The sequence below is a fragment of the Ahaetulla prasina genome, chromosome 12 (assembly GCF_028640845.1).
Source record: "Ahaetulla prasina isolate Xishuangbanna chromosome 12, ASM2864084v1, whole genome shotgun sequence".
In the NCBI taxonomy this organism is placed as follows: domain Eukaryota; kingdom Metazoa; phylum Chordata; class Lepidosauria; order Squamata; family Colubridae; genus Ahaetulla; species Ahaetulla prasina.
Window position 1 is genome coordinate 21,922,300 of NC_080550.1, and position 22,479 is coordinate 21,944,778.

Below are 22,479 nucleotides of genomic sequence, written 5' to 3' on the forward strand. Positions count from 1 at the left end.
CTGCATGAAAATCAGACCTCAAACAGAAGCTGACTATCTAATTTTGAATCACAAGAGAAGCGGTGACGAAGTCAGGAATGCACTGACTTCCCCATGGGGAAAAAAAAAAACTACACAAAATTTACATTAAAATTGAAAGCACCCACCTCCAGTTCTTGGTATGGGGAGGACCTTCTTCCAATCTCAGCAAAGCGTACCGGGCAGCGCTTAGAGAGAGGCCCCGAATCCCATCGCCCCATTCCTTCTCTGCCCTAGTAAAAAAAGAGAGCATCAGAATTACAGGAGAAGAAGAGCGGGTAGAGCTGGGGGTAGTGTTAAATGCGCCATCAGCTTAGAGTCATTACATTGCCACAAAGAGTCCCAAATCCAAACCCTCCTGAATTCCAAAGACACTCATCTGCAGCCAATTTAGTACTCGACTTTAGCTGACCAGATTCTTATGTTTAGGCTTGAATAAATCTGTGCTGCAACATAAGATTATTTTATTTATTTATTTATTTATTTAATCAAATTTTTATACCGCCCTATCTCCCGAAGGACTCAGGGTGGTTTACAGCCTGATAAAAACACAAGAATAAATACAAGATAAAAACACTATTAAAAAACTTATTGAATTAGGCCAGATTTAAAATTATAATTAAAATAATAAAAACCCCGTTAAAAACTAAATTTAAAATTAAAATTCTAATCCAGTCCTGCGCAGATAAATAGATGTGTCTTAAGCTCGCGGCGAAAGGTTCGAAGGTCAGGAAGTTGACGGAGTCCTGGGGGAAGTTCATTCCAGAGGGTGGGAGCCCCCACAGAAAAGGCCCTTCCCCTGGGTGTCGCCAGTCGGCACTGCCTGGCGGACGGCACCCTAAGGAGTCCCTCCCTGTGAGAGCGTACGGGTCGGTGGGAGGCAATCGGTGGCAGTAGACGGTCCCGTAAGTAACCCGGCCCTACGCCATGGAGCGCTTTAAAGATAGTTACCAAAACCTTGAAGCGCACCCGAAAGGCCACAGGTAGCCAGTGCAACCTGTGCAGGAGTGGTGTCACATGGGAGCCACGAGGGGCTCCCTCTATCACCCGCGCAGCTGCATTCTGGACTAACTGGAGCCTCCGGGTGCTCTTCAAGGGGAGCCCCATGTAGAAAGCATTGCAGTAATCCAAGCGAGATGTCACAAGAGCATGAGTGACCGTGCATAGGGCATCCCGGTCTAGGAAGGGGTGCAATTGGCAGACCAGGCGAACCTGGTAAAAAGCTCTCCTGGAGACAGCCATCAAATGGTCTTCAAAAGACAGCTGTCCATCCAGGAGAACGCCCAAGTTGCGCAGCCTTTCCATTGGGGCCAATGACTTGCCCCCAACAGTCAGCCGCGGCTGCAACTGACTGTACGGGGGTGCCGGCATCCACAGCCACTCTGTCTTGGAGGGATTGAGCTTGAGCCTGTTTCTCCCCATCCAGACCCGTTCGGCTTCTAGACACCAGGACAGCACTTCAATAGCTTCGTTGGGGTGGCTCGGGGTGGAGAAGTACAGCCGAGTATCATCACCGTACAGTTGATCCTTTGCTCCTGTCAATTCAGGACACTATTCTTTTTCAGAGATCCAATACAGGTGATACTCCTCAATTTATGACTGGTCACTTAGTAACCATTCAAAATTTTGATCTACCTACCTTGGGAGTTCTAATGTTTCAAAGTTCCTATATGCTAGCTCCCCCTCCTGCCACAGAAACATTATTTCCAGGGAAGCACCGATTAAAGCAAATGTCTTCTTCACACCCCTATCAATGCTGACAGGGCAAGTTACTATATATAAAGAAGAAGCAAATCCCACACTCACTCACACTGATGATGTTAGATAGTCAAGTAATGAAATGCTTTCTGCAAGAGAAGAAGCAAGTTCAGACAGCACCAAGAACTTCACAAGTGTCTTGCTGTCTAGATATAAGTCTTAGAATGCCCTTTTGCTGGCAACACCTTGGAGTTTCAAAATGTTTAGACCAGAGGTTTCCAACCTTGGCAACTTTAAAATCTGAGGACTTCAATTCCTTGTTGGCTGGGGAATTCTAGGAGGTAAAGTCCACAAGCATTAAAGTTGCCAAGGTTGGACATCCATGGTCTAGAAAGGAACCGGTTGGGGCTTAAATGCCCAGTTTTACAATTTTATTCCTCCATCTACCTGAAATCAAATTACTTTCATTATAAATTTACTTACCCTTGATACTCAATGTACTTGTAGATCATGCCGGCAATGAGCATGGCCACTAAAGCGTAATACCAAGAGGAGATGAACATCAGGGCGAGGCAGATACTCATCCCTAAGAAGGAGAGGGCCCTAAGAAAATAAAACTCAAAATGTTATTAGGTTATTATAGGGCTGGTTCCATACATGCAAGTATTTCTTGAAGAAGGGCAGCTAGAAAGATGAAAAGATTCCAGAGAACCTGGTGACAATGCAAGATTTTGCAGTCTCTGCAACAGTTTATTTATGTATTCAGGTTGCAGATACTATCAATATGACACAAATAAGGTATGAAACCAGGCTAGCAAAGGATAATAGGCTAAGAGACATTTTCCAAGCACTTCTGGTTTCACAAATTCTCAAGTGTTTTGGGCTTTTGACTCGTAACATCTCATGATCATGAAGACAATTTTAGAAGCAACTCTCCTCCTAGCTCATTTACTCAAAAAAACCCTCTTACCAGTGGTAATACTTAAATCTGGGACGCCAGTTTGGAGTTCTTAAGAGAGTCTGCACCGCGCAGGCCAGGTTGACAAACAGGTAACACATTAGGAAAAACCTAATTTGGGGTGGCAAAGAGGAAGAAAGAGGAGAGAAGATCAATGCATGAAAATTGCAAGTTGGCCATTTCTTCATTCTGAATTTCGCTTGAACATCTTTTTGCTTTCTGGGGCATCTAATTGCAGCAACTCCTGCTGTGCACAATTTGCAGCCAGGATTTCTGCAGGGTATAGTCAGAAATGCCAAGATGGCAATAAGCAAGTGTGATGAAAGCTCCACTAATTTTCCATGTGTGATGCACTCAAACAACACAACGAAGCCTCAACCATATCACTGTGGTCCCATCTTCACTTTTTGTTGACATATCCTGCAGATGTTCCCAACTTCCCGTGAAAATGCAGAAAAGGAAAACAACAGAAGAATGAAAAGGTTACCAAATATTAGATTTGTTTGAAGACTGTCACAGCAATAATGAGTAATAACTAGAAGTAACAGAATAACGGAGTTGGAAGGGACCTTGGAGGTCTTCTAGTCCAACCCCCTGCTTAGGCAGGAAACCCTACACCACTTTAGAGAAATGATTATCCAACATCTTCTTAAAAACTTCCAGCGTTGGAGCATTCACAACTTCTGGAGGCAAGTTGTTCTACTGATTAATTGTTCGAACTGTCAGGAATTTCTCCTTAGTTCCAAGTTGCTTCTCTCCTTGATTAGTTTCCACCCATTGCTTCTTGTCCTGCCCTCAGGTGCTTTGGAGAATAGCTTGACTCCCTCTTTTTTGTGGCAGCCCCTGAGATATTGGACCACTGCTATCATGTCACCCTTAGTCCTTCTTTTCATTAAACTAGACATACCCAGTTCCTGCAACTGTTCTTTTTATGTTTTAGCCTCCAGTTCCCTAATCCTCTTTGCTGATCTTCTCTGCACTCTTTCTAGAGTCTCCACATCTTTTACTACATGAGAAATAACTCCTGTAATGGACAAGATTCCTTGGGTTTAACAGTGATGTATCAGAATCAACACTAGGTGGCAGTCGAAAATTGTCTTCTACAATAGGGCCCCAAAGGAATAAAAACACGCAACCCACTTCTTACTTTGACGGCACAGCATTTTGTGGTACTTTTAAAGTGTATCCCAGGAAACACTCAGAAACGTACTGAGAATGTCCCTAGTTGTTTCTTCAATATAACTGATGTTCCTTTGCAGTTGGGCAGCCACTAGAGCAAGTGACTCAGAACAGGCTATGTGCCACAGATATTAAGTAATATTTGTCTTTAATAAAGCAAAATCTAGTACGAAGGTCTGAAATCTCACAAGGCTGCCCCATCTCACGAACATCAGCGTTCTGGCATGAGCTGTTGAGAGATTTTGTATGAGAAGGCCTGACATCTAATGAAATGTCATCTCAGTCGTTCTTAAATTCCAGTTTTTATTTTTTTTAAGCTGCTGGCACCAAAAAGTTTCTTAGTGTTTATATCTAGTTTCTTCAGCCTAGATTCCTCCAGAGGCATCAGTTCAAGACTCCTTCTCCATAGAAGCAGAAATGATAAAGAATGAGCAATCTTCTAGATGTCTATGGAGATTCTCAATAATCTAAGTCAGGGGTCTCCAACCTTGGCAACTTTAAGCCTGGAGGACTTCAACTCCCAGAATCCCCCAGCCAGCAAAGCTGGCTGGGGAATTCTGGGAGTTGAAGTCCTCCAGGCTTAAAGTTGCCAAGGTTGGAGACCCCTGATCTAAGTCATGGTTGTCCCAAAGGTGCTTTTCCAAAGGCCACTGGACTATTTGTTTTTGTTTTTAATTCAAGGAAAAAAACCACGAAAATCCCATTGCCTTTGGAAAAGCACCTTTGGCAGCAATCGTTAACAATAGTGGCCAAAATTGTGGAAATATTTTGGGAAAAGTATATTTTTGAGGTTTAATGGCTAATAACACCACTTTTTTCTGGAGTTTCAAGATAATCCTATTCCACTGCTGGAATGGCCTGGAAATAGCCCAGACCTTAACCCAATGGAAAATCTATGGAGCCGACTAAAGAAACTTGTTAGTCAGAAGCGACCCAGCAATAAAACCCAGTTAATAGAGACAATCCTTCAATCTTGGTTCACATTAGAACAGCTGCAGAACTAAAAGACTTGGTTCACTCCATGGAAAACATTGTAAGGCCGTAATTCATGCTGAAGGTTACCCAACTAAGAATTAACTGACATGGTGATAATTTTTGGATATCTCGTTTCCTCTACGTGTTTCACTTTTCTTCTTTATACTGTAACTGCTATTCTAATAGCAAATCCTTCATAAAAGTTATGGCATTACATTCGTGATTAAATTATCTTTCCATTGATATATCATTTTATGGTACTACTCAATGGTGGGATTCAAGTAATTTAACAACCGGTTCTCTGCCCTAATGATTTCTTCCAACAACCAGTTTACCAAATTGCTCAGAAAGTTAACAACCGGTTCTCTCGAAGTGGTGCGAACTGGCTGAATCCCACCACAGGTACTACTCCAAAAAAAAGTGGTGTTATTAGCTAGCTTTAGAAAATACACTTTCCCCAAAAGGTTTCCACAATTTTGGCCACTACTGTAGGTATCTTCTAGAAGTTGGGAACTTGAACTCTCACCAATGGTCTGGTAGCATAATCTCATCTTTAATTCCTATCCTATTCCAAAAACCTAAGCTACATCATCCCATAAAAATATTCTGCGCTTCTTTAAGAGTAAAAGAAAGGAGAAGCCATTTCAACCTCTTCCATCTCCACTCATCCGGGACAAACTTTTTTCAACTCGGTTCAAAGGAGAAGACTTCCATAGAATGACAAAGCTGGACCATGCATGGTGTGCTTTGCCAGAAGGCCAGAAGTCCCCCTCCCCTGCATCTAAAAGCCAACATCTTGCAAACTGCAAACTTTGAAGGGCCTCTGGTGGCTCAACAGACTAATTCAGTCTGTTATTAACAGCAGCTGCTTGCAATTACTGCAGGTTCAAGTGCCACCAGGCCCAAGGTTGACTCAGCCTTCCATCCTTTATAAGGTAGGTAAAATGAGGACCCAGATTGTATAATATACAAATGGATGAAGACTATTGCTTGACATAGTGTAAGCCGCCCTAAGTCTTCGGAGAAGGGCGGGATATAAATGCAAATAAAAAAAAAACTCACATAGAAAGAATCGGGGCCACCATATCAAGGGAGGCAATTAGAATGCCAAGCTCGGCTATCAGGGCTGTGAGCAGAAGAGCCCAGGTTGGTTCTCCATTCGCCTTTCCGTGGCCAAACACCTGTGTTGTTGTTTTTTTAAAAAAAAGGATAGGGGGAGGAGAGAGAAACAGAGACTGAAGAACAAAAAATATTTTGTATGTCATCTTTTCACGATGAGTCACTTGAGCACCGTTCATAAGGAACTGGTTGGGTTCATCTCCTGTTTTGTCAAAACAGTTGTTTCCACCTCACTTCTGAGAGAAACATCTGTGTTCTCTATTCTTCATTTGGTACCGTAGGCAGATGAGAATTAGTTTCATACTCAGGAGTATGATAACATCCCTTGGCTTCAGTTTCAGAAGTTATTGTCTCGCAGCCTTTGGCTCAGCCTCAATGAGAACCTGGTCTAGCAAAGCCACTTAAATCCAGCATATGGTGCTGATGTTTTGTCAGAAAATCCATCCAAATTACAGAGAAGCAGCCTCTGATTGCAAGAGATCAGCATCTGCCTCCATTCACACAATGACTTCCAACATCGAATCATAATATTTTCCTTTTTTCCAGCCAGCTTAAGGATATCTGGGAGTCAGGGCAAGTACTGGAAATTAAGTTCAGAGTTAAAGCTGTTGTAAGTCAGGTCACAAACTGTATAAAACCTGTAACAGCTTCATGGAGATTGACGCTGAAGTGCCTTCACCAATTCCCATCCTTCACCAGTTCCCATCACCAATCTCTTTCCACTTATGACTGTATGACTATAACTTGTTGCTGGCAATCCTTATGATTTATATTGCTATATTGATCATCAATTGTGTTGTAAATGTTGTACCTTGATGAACGTATCTTTTCTTGGAGCATATGCACCAAGACAAATTCCTTGTGTGTCCAATCACACTTGGCCAATAAAATTCTATTCTATTCTATTCTATTCTATTCTATTCTATTCTATTCTATTCTATTCTATTCTATTCTATTCTATTCTTCAAGTCAGAACTGTGCCAAAGGTGCTTTTTCAGGAGGCAACTGGACTTTCTGTTTTTTTTCTTTGAAGACCTTTAGCTTCTCATCCAAGAAGCGTCTTGGATGAAGAAATGGGGAATGGAAGGATTGATATTCCTTGCAGACAACTGGTCATTGAGGTCACTTGGAGGTTTATCTATGTTCTCAGGGTCACTTGAGTGGTGCTCCTGGTTCCTGTAGCCTGCAATTTTTTTTTCCTCTGGAAATCCATTCCTACTCCCACACCATTCAAAGGGTGTTCATCCCAAATTCTATAGCTAAAAGCACCTTTGGAACAACCATGACCTGGATGAGTGAGAATCTCTACAGACTTCAAGTCAGAAATATATTATCTTGCAAAATCTGGTATGTGATGTCTAGTTGCAAAATTAATTTGGGCTCAGAAGATTGGCGATCCTGGAGCCTTTCCTACAAATGGGCTCCCCTGATTGCTATCTGTTCAGCACAGTGGTGAAATCCAAACTGGTTTGCTACCGGTTCGCTGGCCGCGCATGCATGCTGTGCGCCAAATGCTCACTATGTGCGCATGCACAGTACGCACCAAACACGCACTCTGTGTGTGTGCACATGTGCAGTAGGCACCAAAAGGAGACTTGGGGTAAATAGAAGTGAGGGGAGGATCAGCTGTGGTGCGTGATTTAGCTTTGCTAGAAAGTAGGATTTTCTGCTTTCTAGCAAAGCTAAACCCCGCTGCACAGCTGATTGTTGGAAATACCGGTTCGGAGGAACTGGTAGCTTTTTTAAACTACCGGTTTGCCCGAACTGGTTCAACCGAACCGGTAGCTTGTTTTTTACTATCGGTTCCCGTGAATCGGTAGTTTTTATCACTATCGGTTCGGCTGAACTGGAACGAACTAGTAGCATTTCACCCCTGGTTCAGCATTTGGATTGTTTTCATGTCAATTACACGTTTTTCAAAAGTAATGAAAGTGCAAATTCTCAAGATCAAACATGCACTACAGAACCTCTTTTCTGAACCCCAAGTTTGATGCATCAAATTATTCTGACTTTCTCTCTTTTTTTATAAAAAGGACTAACCCTGAGGAATGGAATAATGTTGTCTTTGGCAATTGCTTGAAGGAGACGTGGAGCTCCAGTGAGGCTCTGCAGACCCGCACCACAGGTAGAGAAGAAGGACCCAATCACTATGACCCATGGCGTGGGCCAGGCCAGCGTGCCCACCACTAAGTTCTTGTTCACAGCATCACCGTACCTGTTGAGGAGGAGAAAATTTACCGTTTAAAGAGATACTTGAAGTTGTTTGGTATCTCCATCTGGTTTTCAATTATCTTTCCAAGGACAAGTCAACTTACTCTTCACATCAAGCAGGGAGTTTCAAACTTTTTCAGACCATAAAACTTGTTAGCACCAAAAATAATCCCAGAAACCTTCAGTCACATATACATATACTACCTACATCTATCTATCCACCCACCCACCCACCCACCCACCCACCCATCCATCCATCTCTATCTATCTATCTATCTATCTATCTATCTATCTATCTATCTATCTATCTCCATCCATCCATCCATCCCTATCTATCTATCTATCTATCTCCATCCATCCATCCATCCATCCATCCATCTCTATCTATCTATCTATCTATCTATCTATCTATCTATCTATCTATCTATCTATCTCCATCCATCCATCCATCCATCCATCCATCCATCATCCCTCTCTCTCTCTATCCATGTCTCTCCATCTCTATCTCCATCCATCCATATCTCCAACCCTCTCTCCCTCTCTCTATACATCCATCCATCTTTTTCTTTTCCTTCTTTTCCTTCCTTCCTTCCCTCCATCCCTCCTTTCCTTTTCTTCTCCTCCTTCCTCTTCACCTTTTTGCTTCTCCTCCTTCCTCCTTCCCCTCTTCCTCTTCCTCCTCCTCTTCAATCATCATCACCATCCCTTATTCTCTCCTTAAACCCCATCAGTTTGAAAATCTCTCACAAAAAGGAATAGTAACTTACAAACTATGTAAGGTTAGCATGATCTCATAATATAAAGTGCTGAACTAGGGTTGGAGAGATTACAGTTAAAATCACCACTTGACCACAGGGTTCAACTTTGAGCCCGTTGCCGTCTCTCAGCCCAGCCTACTACACAGTGTTAATGATGTATTAAACTCTTAGAGAAAAGGCAGAATATAAATACAAGACATTAGCAAACAACAGCGGAAGAGGTGGTCTTTTTATTAGATCAACTCAAGGTTTACAAAATAGCCTCAGTCTTTTAAGTTCCCAAAAAACTATTCTTAGGAACCTGATAAATACCATTTTATTCTTAGACTGCACAGGAGCAGGATCCACAGCATTTAAAGGCATTAACAGAGGGATACAATCAAGATCAAGTGAGTTACTAATACCATTCTATAAAGCCCTAATAAGACCACACCTAGAGTACTACATCCAGTTTTAGTCACCACACTATAAAAAAGATGTTGAGACTCTAGAAAAAGTACAGAGGAAAGCAACCAGGATGATTAGGAGACTGGAGAATAAAACATATGAAGAACGGTTACAGGAACTGGGCATGGCTAGTCTAGTGAAGAAAAGGACCAGGGGAGACAGGATAGCAGTCTTCCAATAATTGAGGGGCTGCCACAGACAGGAGGGGGGGTCAACTATTTTCCAAGGCACGCAAAGTCCAGACAAAGAATAATGGACGGAAACTGACCAAGGAGAAATTCAACCTAGAAATAAGGAGAAATTTTCTGACAGTGAGAACAGTCAACCAACGGAACAGAACTTCAAAAGTTGTGGGAGCTTCATCACTTGAGACTTTCAAGAAACGATTGGACTGCCATTTGTCAGAAATGATGTCTCCTGCTTGAGCAGGGGGTTGGACTAGATGACCTATTAGGCCCCTTCCAACTCTGTTAATCTGTTAAACTTGATAGCAATGGTAACATCTAAAAGTTCCCATTCTCTCCATTTAATAATGTAAGCTAATACCAATGTGGCTTAGCCACATTTTTTTTCCTCCCCCCCCCCCTTCTGTTTCCACATTATCTGACAATTTCTTTGAAATGTAAAAGTCTGCTACTATTTTGCAAAGCTTTGGTTAAATAATAAAAGTGCTGTCCTTGCGAAATGGCTCCAACAGAGACGTTCAAGCATATACAAATGCTTCTAATGCAATCCTAGAAAGGTATTGGAAGGACATGGGCAAATTGTGCAAATCCATGGCGGCTGAGCAATTCTGGAAGTTCCAGGTGAAACATCTATGGATGGTGTGAGGTGCCAAATATAAATAATGCATGCAAAGGAAGTATAGATTATTTGCATGGATTATCCTGCTAAGAGCTATCAACCCAGATAACGTAGGGCAGTGTTTCCCAACCTTGCCAACTTTAAGATGTGTGGATTTCAACACCAAGAATGCCCCGGACAGCCACGCTGTGCATTCAGTCTCAGATTAATTCAGAATGAACAATGCAAATTCTTATTCATTTTTGAACAATTCTGGGTGATTTGGGGCCTGCCAGTATCTCTTGGCTTCACCTACCATAAGGAAGTACAACACTTCCTTTGAGGAAGGACATAATTATTTTTAAAAAGGCTAAATAAATAAAGGGTGGGGGGAGAGACTAGAGAAGTGAGGTTTTAGAGTTTTAGCCATTACTGAGCATTTTGTATGATACTTTTTAAAGTCCGCATGAAATCATGCTCTTCATACTAGTCCTGTGTGTTGAAAGCCGCTAATGCTTTTTAGGAAAAAAAATACATTTTGTGTAGTTTGTCAAAAAGAAAAATCAGATATCTATACTGCAAAGGAAAGCAGCAATAGCAATCAGGGGGAAAAATTGACTCCCTTCCTTGAAAGGAAAATATGGAATAATTACTTACTTATCTCTAAGAACAATGCCTTCAATGCAAGCTCCGAACAACAACACACAGCTGAAATCTGTGAGGTGCAAATCAAGGTTAAGGAAGCCAGAATTTTGATGCAATTAATACCTACGTTTGTAGCAACCAGGCATAAATATTCCTCTTACCTTCTGCTAAGTCACAAAAACAGTCAGACTCCGCCAACACAATTTTACTTTGCGAATTGTGAAATAGCAATTGATCAGGACAGCACAAAAATCATCTTCATCATTTGTAAGAAGATGCCATTCTTCTTCTTGTCACACTTTTCTTAACAGCATTTGGTAATGGGTTGAAATTAAATTAAATACATTGGGAGAAATTAAATACACTATAGCACTTAGGGTTAATTACATACATATTCATTAACACATAGTAATGAGAATGTCATTTCTCTGCTTCAGAATATCAATAATATTTAAGTCATTGCATCTGAAGAACACATAGGTCCTTCAAGTCAACTCTAGCATCTCAAGAACGGAGGACGACAGTTCCACAACTACTTGACACACAAAAGCCAATGTAATACTTAACATCACACCATTGTTGTGTTTGCATAATACACAGATACAAACATGATGCTTGTGTTGGCCTAATGTAGCAGGTGAAATAATGCAGAAAACATTTTCCAGGTCACATCTAAGATAGTTACCTAATACCTGGTGGACTTCCTTTTTTGTTGCTGTCCTTGTCTACCTTCTAAATGCCCCCAAATGTGACCTCAATAGACTGAGGTCACGAAAAGAGAGACTTGTTCATATGATTTGTGCAGAAGGAAGAGATTGAGAAAATGAAAAACCCTGATGGTTGCTTAACACTTCTCTTTATATCTTTGAGAGGCGCAAGAAATATCTTGGAGGAACAAGAACAGGTAATTTTTTTTTAAATTTGCCTGCCGTTTAATATCCTGCCGTTCTCCGAAGACTCAGGGCGGCTTACACTATGTCAAGCAATAGTCTTCATCCATTTGTATATTATATACAAAGTCAACTTATTGCCCCCAACAATCTGGGTCCTCAATGAAAAGCATACCTACAACCAGCAGGAATACCATCCTTTATTTCAAGGGAACCTTCATGGATATTCTAATGTTCTCTTTTCTTTCCAAGATTCATAGAGTCAGAGCAGATATTTTTGGTTAGATACAGGGTGGGCTGCTGGGGTTCGCAGGGGTTTAGGAGAAACTCTAGCTAAGATTATGTGCACTTCGGAGAACCCTCCAAATCCCACTTCTGGCTGGCCCCACCCACCCCGCCTCTCCCGTCCCAGGAGCCCCCACGTGGCCCGTTTTGGATGCAGGTTAAGTGAAGGGCGCACGCAGAGACTCGGGGAGGGCGAAAAACAGGCCTACCGGAAGTTTGGAAAGACCAGAAACGGGCCCGTTTCTGGCCTCCAGAGGGCCTCTGGAGTCTGGGGAGGCTGTTTTCGCCCTCCCAGATGCTCAAGGAAAGCCTCCGGAGCCCGGGGAGGGCAACCCCCCCGCCCCCAGCCATGGTGCAGGAGGCCGACTAGGCCACGTCCGCTATGGCCACGCCCACCTAGCAACCGGGCAGAGAACCCCTTGCTAAAATTTTTGAAGCCCACCCCTGGTTAGATAGTCTGACCAATTACTAATTATTAGTTAAATAGTCTGACCCCAAGAATGAAGCTTCTGAAGTACTAAAACCATAGCATGTGCATTCCTATGTTTAAAGGATACAGACAAGAGATGTGGTGGCGATAGCAAGAATAGTTCCCACTGGAATAGATCGTTGAGCATCCTTGAGGTCTCCTGATCGGTTGGAGCCGGCCATGATGCCTTAAAAAGAAAACAGATAGGACTGATACTGCCAAAAAAAACCAAACCCCACAACGCACCAAAACACACCCAGAGACTTCAGCTTTTGTATCTTCTCACCAGTCACAGAGGGAAAGAAGATGCCAACAAGGACAGTGAAGGAAGTCGCTATGTCTGCATACACATACAAGTGGAGGTTGTTCTTATTTCCAGCTACATCAGCAGAAGGACAGCCCGCTCTTTCCAGGATCTCGCCTTTCTCCAAGTAATTAGCCCAGACATTATCTGGAAAGAAGACTCATCAGGAATAAATGAAAAAAACAACAACAGCTTGCTAGGTTTATTAAGCACTAAGCAAAGTTTATGCATAGGGGCTAAAGAATAGTTGGTCTCCTTGGTTGTTCAGAAACGAGAAAATTCTTTACCAAACAGAATAGCTAACAACTCTGGTAGATTCCATACTTGAAACCATTAAAATCTGACAAGTCACAATGGGAGATAAGACAATCAAGATATCTGTCACAACAACAAGAAGTTCCTCCCCTTATGTACACATCAGGGATCTGATGAACACATCAGGAAGTTCCTTACATATCCTTACAATTTATACTGATATTGTTTCTTGATTGCTTAATTGTAGCCTATGACTATCATTAAGTGTTGTATCATTAAGTGTTAAATTTATACCCTATGACTATCATTAAGTGTTGTAAGTATTGTATCTCGATGAAGGTATCTTTTGTTTTACGTACACTGAGAGCATATGCACCAAGACAAATTCTTTGTGTGTCCAATCACACTTGGCCAATAAAAAATTCTATTCTATTCTATTCTATTCCTCCCTTCAGAATTCCTCCTTCAGAATTCCTCCTTCAGAATTCTGGGAATTGAAGTCCAGAAGTCTTAAAGTGGCTCAGTTTGGAGACCCCCAATATATGTAAAAGGGATGAGTTTCAACTGTACAATCACAGCTACTATATATATATATATTTATTTTGTGAGATTTTGGTATTCCCACATTTCATTGTTGTTGCACAAATCCAGAGAGGTATATCATTTCCACTTCTTCATCTCCTCCTTTGCCCTTTTCACTGTATTGAATCTGAGATTATATAGCAATAGCACTTAAGAGTTATTATACCGCTTCATGGTGCTTTTACATCCCTCTCTAAGCGGTTTACAGAGTCAGCATCTTTCCCGCAGCAATCTGGGTCCTCATTTACCCACCTGGGAAGGATGGAAAGCTGAGTCAACCTTGAGCCGGTGAGATTCGATCTGCTGAACTGCAGCTAGCAGTCAGCTGAAGTAGCCTGCAGTACTGCACTCTAACCACTGCGCCACCACCTCGCCTCTTGTACTATACTTTCTTGTACTATAATGTATTGTAAGGTACTGTAATCTCTTGTACTATACAAGACACAGCACACAATGTCTTCATTATCTTTAAATGCAGATCAAGAAGCTCCATACTGTTTAGAGCAGGGTCTCCAACCTTGGCAACTTTAAGCCTGGAGGACTTCAACTTGCTGGCTGGGGGATTCTGAGAGTTGAAGTCCTCCAGGCTTAAAGTTGCCAAGGTTGGAGACCCCTGACTTAGATGATTGAGAATCTCCATAGACATCTAGAAGATTGCTCATTCTTTATCATTTCTGCTTCTATGGAGAAGGAGTCTTGAACTGATGCCTCTGGAGGAATCTAGGCTGAAGAAACTAGATATAAACACTAAGAAACTTTTTTGTTTGTTTGTTTACATTTATATCCCGCCCTTCTCTGAAGACTCAATTCTGGGAGTTGAAGTCCTCCAGGCTTAAAGTTGCCAAGGTTGGAGACCCCTGGTTTAGAACACAAGTAGACAACTTCGGACCTTTGTGCTGTTTTGGACCAACAAGACCAATGACCTGGGGCTATAGAGTTGAAACCCAAAACATCTCAAAAACATGAGACAGCTCAGCCCTTAACTGAGGGACAATCATTTTACAAGGTTTCAGACTGCAATTTTCCTAGCCCTAGAGCAAGATGCCAGACCTACAGCCCACAAACCACACAGTCCTTGAAGAACAATCTCTTTCCTTCAAAGATAAAGAGAATGGCTCTGTATTGTTGTTGTTTTCAGGCATTTAGCTGTGTCAGACTCTTGGCAACTTTATAGGCAAGTGCCCTCCATGCCATCCGGTCATGCATAGCTTCTTTCAGTTGTTGGGTGTTCATCTTCGTCTCAGTTTTGATGTTGTCAGGCCAACGTGTTCTTGGCTTGCCCCTTCTTCTTGTTCCACTAACCACTCCTAGCATCACTGCCTTCTCTAACGACTTTGGTTTCTAAATAAAGGACTGGTTTAATTAGGAAAACAGATCAACCCCGTCTCCTGTCCTATTGAGTTCAATGGACTGTAATCAGTGTTTCTCAACCTTGGCAACTTTAAGGTGTGAGAACTCCAGCTCCCAGAATTCCCCAACCAGTCATGCTGGCTAAAGAATTCTGGGAGCTGAAGTCCAGACACCTTAAAGCAGTGGTGGGATTCAGCCGGTTCGTGTGAACCGGTAGCTAAATTGCTGGCTGGCCCCTCCCCTTCCCTCCCTTTTCAGGAGTCACCTTGTGGCCCATTTTGACTCCCAGTTAAGCGCAGGGAGGCCTACTAGGCCCAAAACGGGGCGCGGGGGAGTGCAACGCACCCTCCCTCCACAGCCCATTTTCGCTCCCAGGAGGCTTCAGAGAGGCCTTCTAGGCCCAAAATGGGGCACAGAGGGGTGGCGCATCCCCCCTCCATGGCCCGTTTTTGCTCCCAGGGGAGTGCAGGAGGCAGAGTGTTGCCTATCACACCCCCTGGCCATGCCCACCATGGCCACGCCCACCCACCCAGTCATTAGGGCAGAGAACCAGTTGTTAAATTATTTGAGTTCCACCACTGCCTTAAAGTTGCCACGGTTGAGAAACAGTGCTGTACACCAACTGGCAGGATCTCTCTAAAATGTCAGACTCAATTTCCACACACACACACACACACACACACACACACACAAACACCAATACAGCTGCCATAGATCCTCCATAAAGGACTTGTATATGGAATGGATGATCTGCAAACCCTGACGTGTTCATCAACGCTAATAATAATAATAATAATAATAATAATAATAATAATAATAATAATAATAATAATAATAATAATAATAATAATAATAATAATATTTTAATTTGTATACCACCCTTCTCCCAAAGGACTCAGGGCGGTTTACAGCCACAGTAAAATACAAAAACAACAAATACAGTGCTAAAAACAAACATTAAAAAACTTATTCAATTGGCCCCATTTAAAATACAATATCAACCCTGTAAAACTGATAAATTTAAAACCCATAAAATCAATTAAAATTTTTAAAAATTCAAGCCAGTCCAGCAAGACGAAATAAATACTCTCACTACCTCATCCCCCAAGTTATGCCACGGTGTTAAGATTACCTTTCAAAATGCCACTTGCAGCTCCCGGGATACCGACAATCTCGGTCACGTTATTTAAATGAAAATATTCATCGCAGTGGCTGGAGGTTGTGTTGTAACCTGGGCAAAAGAGGTTGGTGAGATTGGTGGGCACCGTCACATTATTGATCACTGTCGTTTTGGCACAAAGATCAAACTGGTCCCTTGAAAGAGTCCGATTGCCTAGCATGCACACCCTAGGAAAAAAAGGACATCAACATTTTTACCACGTGAAGGTTTGCACGTTTCTATTCAAAGAAAAATATCCCTGTGCTACCAGTGGTGAAATCCAATTTTTTTTTACTACCGGTTCTGTGGGCGTGGTTTGGTGGGCATGGCAGGGGAAGGATACTGCAAAATCCCCATTCCCTCCCCACACCTGGGGGAAGGATATTGCAAACTCTCCATTCCCACCCACTCCTGGGGGAAGGATATTGCAAACTCTCCATTCCCACCCCACTCCAGGGGAAGGATACTGCAAAATCCCCCTCCCCTCCCCACTCCAAGGGAAGGATATTGCAAACTCTCCATTCCCACCCCACTCCTGGGGGAAGGACATTGCAAAATCTCCATTCCCACCCCACTCCTGGGGGAAGGACATTGCAAAATCTCCATTCCCACCCCACTCCTGGGGGAAGGACATTGCAAAATTTCCATTCCCACCCCACTCCAGGGAAGGATACTACAAAATCCCCATTCCGTCCCCACTCCTGGGGGAAGGATACTGCAAAATCTCCATTCCCATCCCACTCTGAGCCAGCCAGAGCTGGTATTTGCCAGTTCTCCGAACTGCTCAAAATTTCCGCTACCGGTTCTCTAGAACCTGTCAGAACCTACTGGATTTCACCCCTGCCCACTACCCCAACTTTTCTCAAAAAGCTGCCAAAAATGGTTCAATAAAAATATGCAAGGATGTGTCTTTATTTCTAATCTTAGTAGACCTCCTTTTGATAAACACGACAGAGGCATCAGGAATAAGACTAAATCCAGCATCTGACTTTCCAAAAAAAGCAGCCAGGCATGTAAAACCGAGAGTGAAAATAGCAACATTTGCTGATATATGAAAAGAAACTTTTCTCTTAGTTCTTAGCTAAATTTATCCCCTTAATCAGTTTTCAGAGGAAGATTCCAAATTCTAATATTAGCAATGAGGGTTGAAGAAAAATCCTCCTACCCTTGTTTACAAGTTGCATTCTTTTCAATTAAAGTTCCAATTTTGGTTTAGGAACTCAAACATTTTTTTTTCCTATTCCAACCCATCTGAAAGTTATTAACTTGGAGATATAAATACAACAATATATATATTAAGACACAGAGGAGGAAATATAAAGATTAAACAGACTGTAGACTCTATTTTGCATTCTTCTACCAGAGCACAAAACCATATTGAACATTTGTATAAGTGAGAACTTAAAACAATCAAAACAAAGAGAAACAAATGCAAACGTTGGGCCTTTTCTACGTCCTTCCTTTTTGTGTTAATGTTGCTTGACTGTATTATTATAAAACACAAGGCGTACGTTATTTGTATATTTATTTATATAGTGCACAAATGCCCCTGTAAATAAATAAATAAATAAAATGCACAAATAATCAAAGATTCCTTTTCAAGTTTACTGCTTCTACATTTCACCCTGAGAAACCGTTTCTAAGCAGATGCCTTAATAATCAGGTAAGTTTCCAAGATTCAGAATCTTTATTTTTATTATTTTTTACTTCAATAAATTTCACAAGGTGGTCTCCTGGAAATAATTCTGTATTAATGTATGCAAGAAAAAAATGCAAGACACAGAAAGTCGGTGAATGGCGCAGGCTGGTAAGGCCTGTTATTAAGAACAGCCTGTTATTAAGAACACAAAGCCTGCAATTACTGCAGGTTCGAGCCCGGCCCAAGGTTGACTCAGCCTTCCATCCTTTATAAGGTAGGTAAAATGAGGACCCAGATTGTTGGGGGGGCAATAAGTTGACTTTGTAAAAATATACAAATAGAATGAGACTATTGCCTTATACACTGTAAGCCGCCCTGAGTCTTCGGAGAAGGGCGGGGTATAAATGTAAACAAAAAAAAAAAAAAAGTCCAGTGACATCTCAGTTTTCTAAAAGAAAGCACAGGGCCACTAATAAAAGCAAAACCATCAAAGGACTCCAAAATAATGAATATATTTAGTAGGGAGTGGAATTCCATTGGTAGGTTCATTGTTAGAGGAGCTTCTGCCATATAAGTCCTCGACTTATGACCGCAGGTGACTCCAACATTTCCAGTTCTTAAGTGAATTTGGCCCAGTTTAATGACCTTTCTTGTCACAGTTGTTGAGGGAATCGCTACAGTTGTTAAGTTAGTAACTCGGTTGTAAAGTCAATCTTAATTCCTCATTGACTGTGCTTGTCAGAAGGTAGCAAAAGGGGATCACATGAGCCCAGACCCCTGCAACTGTCATAAATATGAGTTAGTAGCCAAGCATCTGAATTTTGCTCATGTGACCATGGGAATGCTGCAACGGTTGTAAATGTGAAAAATGGTCATAAATCACTTTCTTCAGGGCCATTGTAACCTTGAATGGTCACTAAATGAACGGTAATGTGGACTATTTCATTAGCAACTTGCCAGGCGCAAGCAAACAGAACAGCTCTGAGAATGGGTCAAATAGGGTTCTTTATTGTTGATAACCAGTTTACAAGAATTCACCATGTAGTCTTCCTTTGGGGAAACCAGATATTGACCTAAGGGTTTGACCTCAAAGGTTTCCTCCCCTGAATCTGTGGTGGGTTGCTACCGGTTCTCACCGGTTCAGGAGAGCCGCTAGTGGAAATGTTGATGTGAGAGCGAACCTGTTCATTCCGACCATCAGCTGGGCCCTTCCATCTGCCCCTGCGCTATACCTACCTTTATTCCTTCGTTTTTAGCCCAGCTGAAAAGCGCAGCAGAGCAGATTGCCATGCCTCAGCTGTTCTGCAATTCAATAAACTTGCGTGAAGCGCATGTTTGGCGTGTGTGCGAGCAATGTAAGCACGTGTGTGCCGATCGTGCACAAAGCGCATGCACTGATCGTGCGCAAAGCACGTGCACAAAGAGAACCGGTGGTAACACCGGTTAGAACCCACCATTGCCCTGAATGGTTTCCTCCCTCAATGGACTCTAAGATGGAATATCTTTTTACTTTCCCATCACGGCCTCTTCTCCTTCACCCCTGGGTTCTGTCGGGCACGAGCAACCTGAACCACTTGTGAATAATCCCAAATGGAAGCTTTATTGTTAGTCACCTATATTGCAAGAATCTTGCCAGACGGACAGCATTCCCTGGGGAATAGTCAGAGAAGGCTTCAAGGATTCTAATTCTTCGGGTCTGTGCTACTTTCTGCAGTGCAAGGACTCTAAGCTTGGCCCCCTCTTAACACCTCCCTCCAAGCTAGCTAGAGATTTTACCACACACAACTGGCATTATATAAGTTGACCTCCCCAAGTACTTCTACTTACGGGAAAAAAGGTGGATTGAAGATGGATTTAATTGACCCAGCATAGATGGATAAGATGGAAATGATGACACAAGCCAAAAAGAGTGAAGCAAACTTGTTCACATATTTTACACCCACAAAGACCACAAGAGCCATGAAGGTGAGAAATAAGGTCCCATAGACTCGCATGTTATTCAGTGTGGCATTGGAAGTATCATGGGCCCCAGTTGAATGGAAAATGGCAGCCTGGGGAGCAATATATGTCTGAAAAAGTAAGAACATGACTTTAGTGTTGGCAACAAAAACAAGCTGTCCAAGACACACATTGGGACGTTGGGAGGTACACAACATCCAGAAGTAAATCAAACCCCACAGCCCTCCCCTTTAATTAGGCCAGCCACCAGATGATTTGAGATAGAAGCTTCCAGAATTTCAACCAAGATGACTTCTGAGCCATGCTGGACCTGGGAAACTTGGGAACGGTCATCCCAACGCAGTTCTCCTCAACCTCAGCAAATTTAATGTGTGTGGACTTCAACTCCCAGAATTCCCCAGCCAGTTGAAGAATTCTGGGAGCTGAAGCCCACACATCTTTAAAATGGTTGAGAAATGGTTGAGAAACACTGTCCTAAATTATCTGAAAAGCTACTACTAAGGGAATCCTGCAATGGAGGTGCCTTTACATAATCAATAGACCCTAAAAAGGAGAAGATATGCTGTAGAATTCCATGCTTACTTCTTAAACGTGGATTATAATCCCATGCTAGCTGAACTGGGATTATGTCCCATTCAGTTCAGAGGGGTCTTACTGCTCAATAAAATGACATGATATCACCATCATCACCAACACTTACAATGTACCTATTTTTTTCTAAGTGTGAGACATTAAGAGGCAAGAAACTACAACTTATTTTAAAATTGAATAGATATGATATAAAAGAGAACAGGAAGGAAATTATTGCAAGAGGTTCTTCAATTCTGGTGGAGGACAAAACTTGCCCTCCCAGCCATTAGATTTCTACATTTTAAGGGATTTTTTTTTTTTACTGCTACTAAATTCTACGATCAAAGCAAGAAGGCAAAAATCTGCTTCCATGCTTGCTTCTCCTCGCTGGCCTGCACTGCAAAAATCTAAAAGACATCTAATCTTTAAACTGATCAACACAAAGTCTATCTCAGGCAGAAACACCAAGACATTTTATTCCATTCTGCGCAATCCTAACAGTTTAATGCATGATATTGTTGTGTCTGCGCCCCCCGAGCCGGAAGGGCCGTCAGGACTTACCTCGGAAGTACCGGCTTCCCTGGCTCAGCTCCAGGTGAAAGAGATAACGAGGCCTCCGTCCCCTGACTCTTTCCCCCCCCCAGGCCACGCCTTCAGACCCAGCTGATGGCAATCAGGCTTGGTTGGACCCTAGGTTTCGTAGGCAGGAGAAGAGGGAACAACAGAAGCAGGGGTGGGGCAGGCCTAGGAAGTGCTGAGTCATGGAGCCACACCCCACAGAATATAAAGAACTGCTGCGCCTCTTCATAGCAGGCAAATCAACTGATTAACTAAGAGCTGAAGTTTGTTCCTGGGTGACTCATCTGGCAGACGCTCGCTATTCTGCTGCCAGAGCTGATAGTGCCGGCTAATTAAGCCATCACTCAGATGGAGGCGAAGGAGGACAGAACAGATATTCAGAAAACAGAAGGGCAAACTACAGTGTCCTTCTCCAGATCTTTGAGATATCGGCTTCAGTCGGTCCCATCTAGCACGGCCACAAGTAAAATATGATGGGAGGTGGAATCTTAACAAAAAGTAAAGAATTATCAGTGGCCTATCCTTGCTATCTGAACACCACCAAGGACAGCATATAAGGCCAGATACCTTTTTGAAGTTTTAAAAAAATAGGTGCTTCAATTAGCAGAAGCAATAATGGAACAATCTCAACGAATCTCTCTGCATGTTCATTGGCAATTCTAATACTTTGTGACTTCTCTGGCAATATATTTGTCGACTACTTACAAGTAGGATCTCAATGGCACCCAGGATGTACATGGCGCCTGCAAATGTTGTTCCCAAGTAGAAACACAGTCCCACAGCACCTCCAAATTCAGGACCCAGTGATCTTGAAATCATGAAGTAGGAACCACCAGCTACCACACAAAAAACAAAACAAAAGTGAAAAGTGTTATTTAAGCAAATAAATTAAACCATTATCCAACATGAGGATGCTCACCAGGAGATGGGAAGTTCTAGTCCCACCTTAGCCACGAAAGCCAGTTGGTTGACTTTGGGCCAATCACCAGGAGACGGGGAATAGCAATAGCAACAGCACTTAGACTTCAAAGTGCTTTACAGCCCTCTCTAAGCAATTTACAGAGTCAGTCTATTGCCCCCAACAATCTGGGTCTTCATTTTACCCACCTCGGAAGGCTGAGTCAATCTTGAACCTGGTGAGATTCGAAACGCCAAATTGCAGGCAGCCAGCAGGCAGCAGAAGTAGCCTGCAGTATTGTACTCTAACCATTGCGCCACCGTGGCTCCTAAGGTGGGAGTTCTAGTCCCACCTTAGGCATGAAAGCCGGTTGGGTGACTTTGGGCCAATCACCAGGAGATGGGGAATTCTAGTCCCATTTTAGGCATGAAAGCCGATTGGGTGACTTTGGGCCAATCACTGTCTCTCAGCCCAACCCACTTCACAGGATTGTTGTTGTGGGAAAAACAGGAGGAAGAAAGTGTGTTGGGTAAGTTTGCCACCTTGAATTATTTGTAAAAATAATGAGGGGAAGATAGAAATACGTATTTTTAAAAAATAAATAAATAAAAGGATTTTCACAGCTAAGAGAAGCAGATTTTTTTCTGGAAAACTAAATGTCAGAATGCTTACAAGCTACTACAACAGACTGTCTCTGAAAGCCTGCTTCCTATAATGCTGGGAAAAGTGGACAGAAAGTGGACAGAAAA

At 42.5% G+C, this 22,479-nt stretch overlaps 1 protein-coding gene across 2 annotated transcripts in view; it reads right to left on the reverse strand.

Annotated features, from left to right (window-relative positions):
• The window catches only part of SLC12A4 (solute carrier family 12 member 4), an 80,134-nt gene that overhangs the window by 14,321 nt on the left and 43,334 nt on the right, over positions 1 to 22,479 (reverse strand). For both annotated transcript variants that reach the window (XM_058155468.1, XM_058155469.1), the window contains 11 exons: positions 21,538 to 21,668; positions 19,552 to 19,793; positions 16,059 to 16,273; positions 12,722 to 12,886; positions 12,524 to 12,622; positions 10,804 to 10,861; positions 7,988 to 8,162; positions 5,891 to 6,009; positions 2,687 to 2,785; positions 2,200 to 2,319; positions 147 to 251 (listed from right to left, as the gene is read on the reverse strand). In XM_058155468.1, the coding sequence (XP_058011451.1) occupies positions 147 to 251; positions 2,200 to 2,319; positions 2,687 to 2,785; positions 5,891 to 6,009; positions 7,988 to 8,162; positions 10,804 to 10,861; positions 12,524 to 12,622; positions 12,722 to 12,886; positions 16,059 to 16,273; positions 19,552 to 19,793; positions 21,538 to 21,668 (1,528 nt within the window). The remainder of the gene's footprint in view (positions 1 to 146; positions 252 to 2,199; positions 2,320 to 2,686; positions 2,786 to 5,890; positions 6,010 to 7,987; positions 8,163 to 10,803; positions 10,862 to 12,523; positions 12,623 to 12,721; positions 12,887 to 16,058; positions 16,274 to 19,551; positions 19,794 to 21,537; positions 21,669 to 22,479) is intronic.